Raw genomic sequence first — 9,055 nt, 5'->3', positions numbered from 1 at the left:
AGTACAGTAAGCTCTGCCACTGAACACATAGCTACTGATACAAACCCTCAACCTCGAGGGTTAACTACTCCGGATCATCAAAGGAGCAGCAAGGGATGATGGAGAGGTTCATGAAGATCAAATTCCCCCCTACGATATGGTGTCGAAACAAGGCCAAAACCGAGAATACATTGGATCGGGACGTGGCAGCGGTGAAAAAAATTAGGGTTAAATTACGCCGGATGTTTTTTAGTAGATATGGAGCTAGGGTGTTGAAAGGCGGTGGAAGCAATGCCCACGCTCCTAGCTCACACCAAGGGGGACGTGTCGAGGTTGTGCCCCCTCCCCTTCCAGTTGAGCTTCTGGCCCAGTTGCTCTTCTAGCTTGAAAATTAGCGTCCTATTTTTATTTGCTTTTTTTGGCATCGGAAATTTTATGTCCTGAAAAGTCGAAAAAACAATAACTAACTCTACGCACTGGATTGATACGTTAGTTCAATAAAAATCAATAAAAAAATATGCCAAGCTCATGTATAAATGGTGAATATAGCATGAATATTTTAAAAATTATAGATATGTTTGAGGCATATCAGTAGCCGAATGTTGACCCGCATCACTCACACCTGGCCAGGTGTCGATCACTGATGAGTGATCAGTAGTAATTTGATTTGTTGTAGTGTGCATATATAGTTCGTGCAAGCCGGACATTGTAGAACTGGCACGGTGATTGCTAGCTCAAAGACATGGTTGACTCTACCCTAATAATTACAAATAAAAAGTGGCAAGATTATTTTCACCAATCCACACCTACAAGTGGAGAATCAAATTAATACCAAACAAGCTGTACAACCTAATAAATTTAAGGTTTTTTCCTGACTAGATTTCCATTTTTCGCTTGAGGAAACATTTTTTCAATAAAGGCTTGAGAGCATCTCCAATAAGCGCGGTAGTTTTGGCCGAGTGAACTCATGTGGCCGGCTTGGTGTTAAGAACCGTCCATCCATTATTAGCGCTTGCACTTGTTGCAGTAATGGTTTTGCGCAGACAACTCGGATGCGCATCGGTAGCAGAAGCTGTATCCACACCTACAATTGGATAAAATCAAATTACTATAAAACAAGCCGGGGATACATGAGCTGAAATCATGCATACATGATGAGATCGTACTAATTTACAAGCAGAACGTAGGATGATGGATTGGACGTACCTGCACTTGATGTAATTGCACCCTTCCGATTTCTCCACGAACATCTGGCACTCGGGGCACCGCTGCCAGCCCTCCCTGCCGACGAGGCCCCTGAGCAGGAGGTCCTCCCGGCCGCGCTCGTCCTGCCCGAGCTTCTGGAACTCCTCGCACCCGAAGCTGTCGTGCCATGGCACGGCGCACCGGGCGCAGAAAAGCCGGTGGCAGTGCGGGCATTCCGCCTCGGCGATGGCCGCCGCCCCGGCCTCGCCGTCGGTGAGCAAGAGCGCCGAGCACTCTAGGTACGGGCAGTATATCCTCTTGGCGCCGACCGCGAGCTCGCATAGTAGCAAACCCCACTTGTCGAGGAGGTCCGTGGGGATGATGCCGTGGCAGCTCTCCGGCTCGATGGTGCCGTCCTCGCAGCCTGGCTGCGGGCATTCGATGGGACAGACATTGTCGTCCAGCTTCGCGGCCACGTACTGGGCGACGCAGCTGGAGCAGAAGGCGTGGCCGCACGAGTTGATGATGAACTTGAGGGTGCCGGGCACCGTTTCCATGCAGATGGCGCAGTCGAAGAGCTCGCCGACGCCGTCGACCGGCAAATCTTCGTTGCCCTCGGTTAACAGCAACATGTCCACGGGGGGCTGATGTTGTGGCCTCTTTCCGGCTCGGCGGCGCAGTCCTTGCAGTTGACGAGAAACACAGCTCGAGCAGAAATCATGGGAGCACGAGGTGAAGCTGGGCCGTATACATGCACATGGCACGACGTGCATGCACTTGGTGCAGTAGAAGTGCTTGCCGTCGCCGCGCCGTCCTTGCAGTCGACGAGAAACACAGTTGGAGCAGAAGTCATGGGCGCACGAGGTGAAGCTGCGCCGTATACATGCACATGGCACCACATGCATGCACTTGGCGCAGTAGAAGCGCTTACCGTCGCCGACGTCGTTGCCGTCCGCTGATGAATCTTCATTGCCATCGCCATCGCTGTTCAGCAAGGGGTCGCGGCAGGCGTCGTCCTCGCACTCGGGGCATTCGACGGGAAGAGCGACATTCTCACGCTGCCTCACAGCGATGTACTTGGCTACACAGCTGTTGCAGAAGGCGTGGCCGCATGAGCCGAAGCTGGATTTGTGGATGATGGGCGCCGTCGTTGTGCACATGGGGCAGTAGAAGAGCTCACTGTTGCCGTCCAACCGTGAATTCCCATTGCTATCGATGATCAACGTTTCTCGCAGCTGGGGTCGGGGCATCCGGCGCGACCGACGTTCTCGCCTAGTTTCACGCGAGCCAGTCGGGACCTGTGCGGCCACGCTGACCATGGTAGTATGTTCGTTGCCGTCAAGCGGTTCGCCGCCGTTGCGCGATGGTACTAGGAACATTTTAGGCCTGCGTAGTAGTACTTGGTTTATACTCCATCTGTTCCTAAATATAAGTTATTTTTAGAGATTTCAATGCGTACTGAGCAAAATAAATGAATCATACTATAAACTATGTCTATATGCATCTTTTTTTTTTAGAAAAGGAGGACGACCCCCGGCCTGTGCATCTGGACGATGCATACGGTCATTTTATTAATTATTGACACAAGACCTTACAGAGTCATACAACAATAATCCTAAAGCCACCAAACTAAGCAACATCTGTCGCTATCCCTATCCAGTTGATGTAGGGGCGCTGAAAGTCTTGGCCTAATACCAAACAGACCTCGCAGCCAAACCTAACATCTAAGACTTGAGGTCCCAACCAGGACGCCTGCCGGGTATGGGCACCCATCAGTCTGGCGTGCTTCTCAACCAGGACGCCTGCCGGGTATGAGGCCGCCGCAGCCACCTGCCATCAATCCATCTTCAGAGCTGTACTGCTGCATCAACCTTGCCCGGTCTAACTTCCGCCGATGCCACCACGACGCCGGGCAGCGTCACCCTCCTGCGCGAGTCCTTCTCCGCTCATCAGGCGCCGAGTCTCCACTGCGCCACGCCGCCGAGATCCGCCATCATCAATGGAGCAGAGGAAACACCGCTCCTCCTCTTGTCCTCTCCAACCAGCACTTGCTCCAAAATGATGCCCCCATGAGGGAGAACGATACCGAAGGCACCGTCATCGTCCGATCCGGTATACCCAGATCTAGGGTTTCCCCCGGAACTTCCCGATCAGGTTGATGTGACCTGCAACGACGATGCCTCCAGAAGGGAACGACGTCTGAGACGCCGCCATCGTCCGCCAAGACCGCAGTCAGGCGCGATTATCACCAGAAGCCACGTCTTCCCGACCTCGTGGCTGGCTGGAACCGAGCGGAACCTCGCCACGAAGACGTATGTCGCCGTCGGTACTCCGGCGGAGATCCGGCATCTCCTCACCGGTCCCTCCACGCGCCGCCGGTCGGCGGAAGGCCTCCCCGCGATGGATCCAAACGGGGCGTTGGATCCGCAGTGACCGCCATCACCATCACGACCAGGACAGCCCACCCCGCCTGATGGGGCGCTGCCACCGCCGCCGTCCATGCAGTCTCTAAAAAGACTTATAGTATTTAGGAATAGAGGAAGTAGATGAGAAAAATCCATATTATAACCTTGAACCATTCCATCTGCCTAAGATTCAACACCAAACTCTCAAATCATCTTAAGATTCAACCCCGAGTTATCAAAACCGGCTAGATGATCATTCTCTCTGCTGAACTTGGTTTCACTGAGTAGGCCAAGCTTTGATCCACCTGTTATTGATCGCCCTGTCAGCTTGGGCAGACATAGACTTTTAAGGATATTTTTGTAATTCCCCTAAAATGGGTGTTTTTGCAATTTGTTCGGAAAAAAGGACCAAACCTTTCCCATAATGATTAGTATACTTGTCTTCATTTTTCACTATTTGAAAAAATTTCTAGATACTTTCATTTTTTGGTCAAAATTGACAAAGAAAGGGCTGAAAAGGAAACTTAAAGGTATTTTTTAAATATCTTTGGCAAAAATGACTAGAAATTTTCTAGGATGATTAGTATATTAGTCCTGAGTTTACCTTTTTAATGGATTCTTTAAGTCTGACCAAAAAGGGGTTGAAAGTGAGATGTAACGGTATTTTAAAATCTGTTCGGCAAAAAATACTGAAAAATGTGCAATTATACTAGTACTGTTTTTATATAAAAAATGTGGAAACTTCCATTGTTTGGTTGACAAAAAAGGGATGAAAATGAAATTCATGGTTATTTTTAAAGATGTTTTGGAACATGGTGGCAGCAGCTTTCACAGAACGATAAGTATACTAATCTTGGTTTTACAGAATTCTTTCGATTTTTTGGATGTTTCTTGTTTCGTCAAAGTTTGACCCGAGAAGCGCTGAAAATCGCACATGGCTGCTTACTAGGATGCTGACTGGCCAATAAGCAGGTCATAATCAGGCCTACTCAGCGAAAACCAGGTTCAGAGGAGAAAGGCGTTGAATCCTAGCAGGTTTTGATAGTTTACGGTTGAATCTTAGACGATTTTAGAGTTTGAAGTTAAATCCTAAACAAATGGAAAAGTTTTGGGCTGCGTTTGGCTGCTCAGTACTTTTGAAGTTTTGCAAGAATACCATGGTTTTACCCCCAAAAAAAAAGAATACCGTGGTTTTGAAAGAAAAACACGGTTTTCAATACTTTGGAGGTGTTTGGCATCAGTTAATACTCTTTTTTAATAGATAATACACACACACGCCGGTCAGGCCGGCAAAGCGCGAGAAAGGAAACATAACTCACCTCACCGCGAAGAGGACGATCACCGTTGCCACGGCGATGCCCCAGCAGCACCATGCCTTTGGGCGCCAGTTCAAGCCCCTTTTATCCGCAGCAAGCGGGGCTGGAGGTGTAAGGGTGCGCGTGTCCGCCGGGATTGGCGGTGGCCTTGGCGACGTCGGCACCGCTCCCGAGCAGCCGCTCACCGGCGAGACCGTCTTTTTTATTTGCAGCTCAATGGGGCCGACGGCGAGCAGCGCGATCGTCTTGGTCAGCTTGTTCGCTTCCCCGTTGACGGCGCTCCTCTGGTAGCAGTAGCACGTCTCTGCCGCCAAGGCCACGCTCCCGTTCTTGGGCAGGAGGACAAGGAGGAGAAGAAAAGCGGTGGAGGAGGCGACGACCCCGGCCATGATCGTCGGTCGTCGCTTTGTGATTCCTCTTCCTCCTCCGGCCAAGGGCCTACCAGTACGAGTAGGTAGGGCCCCGCTAGGCGAACCGCGTAATCGTATCCGCGTGAAACCCCTCGACGACTCCCGGCCATGGCATCACCATCGAAATTTCAGTTGTTTACTTTGTACTACCAAATTAACCGGCCGTCGCCGTCGCCGTCGCCGTTGCGTGGCCTCTTTTCTCTTGTTTTTTGCGATTGTCCACACGGAGTGGATTTCATCGTCATATAATATAACTGGAGACGTTGGGTAGGGGGGAGAAGATGAAGATGGGTCAAAGATGAGGTGTTGGAGTACATCAGGAATACGATCGAGGAATGATGCAAGCAAATGGTTGGGAGGATGCAAGCAAATGGTTGGATCGCTTTCATGGCTGATAGATGAAAAGCACTGCCGGAAGCAATGGACCGTAGCGCGCGAGGACCGAGTATCAAACGATCCAGTACACACATTGGTTCTTTCTTAATTTCGACGAAACTGCATCCGGTTTTTGCTCGGTAAGTACCACTCGATCGGGCCCACCCGGTTTGGAAATGACACTCGTTTACAAACAGAGACACCCTGAATTAACTAGCTAATTCTCAGTTAACTATGCTTAATATTGATCCAAGCGTTGATAGTTGTGTCTTTCCCGATGGTTTTTTTAGCAGTCACCATACGTTGCATTACTAGAACATAAAGGCGCGCGTTGCCACACCCATCCATCTTAAGAAAGAAGTTATACGAATATTTGATAAAATTATGCCAACAATAGATTTGACAAAATTTTAAGTTGTTCTGGATATAAATGGCCCACTCACATAGATGATGTCGTATCACATTTATCTGAACCGGAAGTGCAAAGGTAAACAGAAAAATTTCTTTCTTTTTAGGCCAAATGTACTTAAAGTTGCATTAGTTGATACCCTTTCCTCTTTGTTTCAAAAAATGTGGCTGCCCTTTTCTTAAGCAAATTGGTTGTAATTTGAATAATTCTAAAACATTTAAAACAATTGCACAAACAATCACAGAGAATTTACATGCTTGATTTCATGTAGAATCTTATAAATTTCATAAACGATTTATCATTCTCCATGGATAATCTCTGGAAAATTTACACCATCACACCAACGATTTGCCGTGTGCTTTCTACCTTTTTTATATCATCTCACAGCAGAGCAGTCATATATATTGCCAGATATTCAAATTCTAGTAAACTTCACTGTGCCATTGCTTGTTCTTCTTGAGTTTGTGACAACTTCTGATTCTAGCTCTCCCCTTTATGATCTGCAACTTTCTCGAGTTTATCCAGAATCTCTAGCACTATTACTTCTAAACCACAGAAAGATGTGCACACTGCCATCGAAAGGTTGAAACTTTGATCGTCCCGTTCTACCCATATATACTTTACCCTAAACCCTAAACCCTGAACGGCCATCTTGCACCACTCTTGTCCTTGTGATCCCTACTTGGCATTTTGACAAACCTACATATTTAGGGCATTCAAGTATATTTTACCCTCACAAAGAGGGCGAGTAGTTTAACCAAGTGGCACGCTCAATATCAGTGATGTTTTACATTGACGAAAGTACTTATATTTAACAAAATTACTTTTGGTCATGTGTAAAATAACAAGGTTTTTAGTTGGAAGAGGTCTAGTAACATATATAATTAGCCAGATGTTTTGATGTACGTCATCACCACTAACAGGAAATGAGACCCGTTAGTGGAGACATGTCCTATGCCAACCGAAGAGCCCCCTAGGAAACTTTGGTCCAGCACCAAGGCTTATAGGAAATTTTGCCCTAAATTTTTCTTCTGTCCTAGGCATTCTTCTTCCAGAGCGATGACTCCTTAAAGATATTCTACTTCAGAGCAATGACTCAGTTTATTGAACCTGACAGAAACAACCCACTTTCATCCTCATAATCGTTTTATACACTCCAAGGATTTTCACTAGATACTTATTGTATGTCAAATCTGGCTGAACTTCTATCTCCACCATAGTTGCTTGCTTCTGAGGCTCTCGCAAACACTTCAACCATTTGAACCGGGACTAATGTCTGCCCAGCGCCTTAGCCGCTCGAACCGGGACTAATGCTCACATTAGTCCCGGTTTGTAATGCAACCAGGACTAATGTGTAGATTGAGCTTGGACCAAAGCCCTGTTAACAGGAAGACACACAAAAGAAATCCCGTATTTTTCTTGGAGAAAATCCCTTGTTGTCCTTCCTAAAAAGAAGAATCCCTTGCTTTCTAGGCTTGACGGTTAATGTTTTGTGGATCGCCTGCCCTGTCCTATTTTCTTGTCTCCATCCTCGGCAAGAGAACCATGGCCTAGGCCGGTCACCTGTACAGGCAGCCAATATTTGGACAGATTCAGCTAGAAAAAACAGCATTTATGTCCAGAAAAGAGAAAACTGTAATGTGTGTGTGTGTGTGAGAGAGAGGGGGGAAGAATGCAAAGCAAGGCCGTGTCGTACACATAATACTGTAGGCAGGCCTCGCTTACAGTATCAACTGTAAAAGGATACATATCAACTTACCTTAAAAATACTTCCAACTAAAAATGTCTAAAATATCCGGTGAATCAATGGTTGATCTTCTTCAATACTACTCTCTCCTGGAAGTAGTAAATTGTGCTGTAAAATCCTCCAGTGGGCAGGCCTCCGTGAGCGTCGCTGAGCACTACAGCGTGTTGGCCACCAAACGTGAGCAGGGCCCAGCTTCGGCACGCCTCCGTGCACTCCAAGGTGTGGTACTTTCACATGTCGGAGGATCTCTCCGAGGACGACCTCGTCACCCTTGTCGCCGGTGAGGGTTTGCTGGACCTCGTTGCAGCGGCGACCGCGGTCCACTGGTTGGACGTCCCAATGTTCTACGCCGTGGTCAAGTGCGTCCTCAGGAAGCCCGGCCGTGTCCTTGCAGTGTGAGGGTACAACCTGGACACCCACCAGTTTGGGAGCAAACTTCAGGAGCAACTCAACGTGGCCATTGGCCCGTAGATCGACCAAAGGTCTAGGCTGGCCTTTGATCGGCACCGCGAGCTGCCATTCCCATTCAAACCTATCGGCATGGGCTGGGAGGGGAAGCCAGCGGACATGGACATCGATGTCGAGACGACGCATAACAACATCAGCATAACAACATCATGTTGTTATGTGTCGTCTCGACCTCGATGTCCATGTCGGCTGGCTTCCTGTCTCAGCCCACTACTAGTAGAAAAGGGGGCTTTGGTCCAGGCCGGGTCAGCCCATTAGTCTCGGTTCAGTCCAGAACCGGGACCCATGGGGCATTGGTCCCGGTTCGTGAGCCCAGGGGGCCGGCCGGGCCACGTGGGCCATTTGTCCCGGTTCGTGTGGACCTTTTGGTCCCGGTTGGTGGGACGAACCGGGACCAACGGGCCTGGCTCCTGGCCCACCACCATTCGTCCCGATTTGTGCCTTGAACCGGGACAACAGGTTAGTAATTAGAATTTTGTTCAAAACATTAAAAGCAAAAAGAATTATCATAAAAGAAAATAAATAAGTAATTAGAATTTTGTTACAAACTTTAATACCAAAAAGAATTATCGTAAAAGAAAATAAATAAGTAATTAGAAACAAAAAAGAAAGCAAAAAATGGGAAAAATTGAAAGCAAAAAGAATTATCATAAAAGGAAGTAAATAAGTAATTAGAATTTTGTTACAAACTTTAATAGCAAAAAGAATTATCGTAAAAGAAAATAAATAAGTAATTAGAAACAAGCAAAAAAAGGGAAAAA

General features: G+C 47.7%; 1 protein-coding gene and 1 pseudogene across 1 annotated transcript in view; one reads left to right on the top strand and one right to left on the bottom strand.

Annotated features, from left to right (window-relative positions):
* The window catches only part of LOC123056100 (uncharacterized), a 3,674-nt gene extending 1,131 nt beyond the window's left edge, over window positions 1–2,543 (bottom strand). Inside the window, exon 1 of the mRNA XM_044479837.1 lies at window positions 1,156–2,543. Coding sequence (XP_044335772.1) covers window positions 1,156–2,543 — 1,388 coding nt within the window. The remainder of the gene's footprint in view (window positions 1–1,155) is intronic.
* A 5,342-nt stretch (window positions 2,544–7,885) lies between these two features.
* LOC123056099 (uncharacterized) overlaps window positions 7,886–9,055 on the top strand; it is a 5,530-nt pseudogene continuing 4,360 nt past the window's right edge.

This window comes from Triticum aestivum, chromosome 2D, assembly GCF_018294505.1.
Source record: "Triticum aestivum cultivar Chinese Spring chromosome 2D, IWGSC CS RefSeq v2.1, whole genome shotgun sequence".
Taxonomy (NCBI): Eukaryota; Viridiplantae; Streptophyta; class Magnoliopsida; order Poales; family Poaceae; genus Triticum; species Triticum aestivum.
The sequence above is the reverse complement of the archived record's forward strand: the minus strand, read 5'-3'. Positions and strand labels throughout refer to the sequence as shown.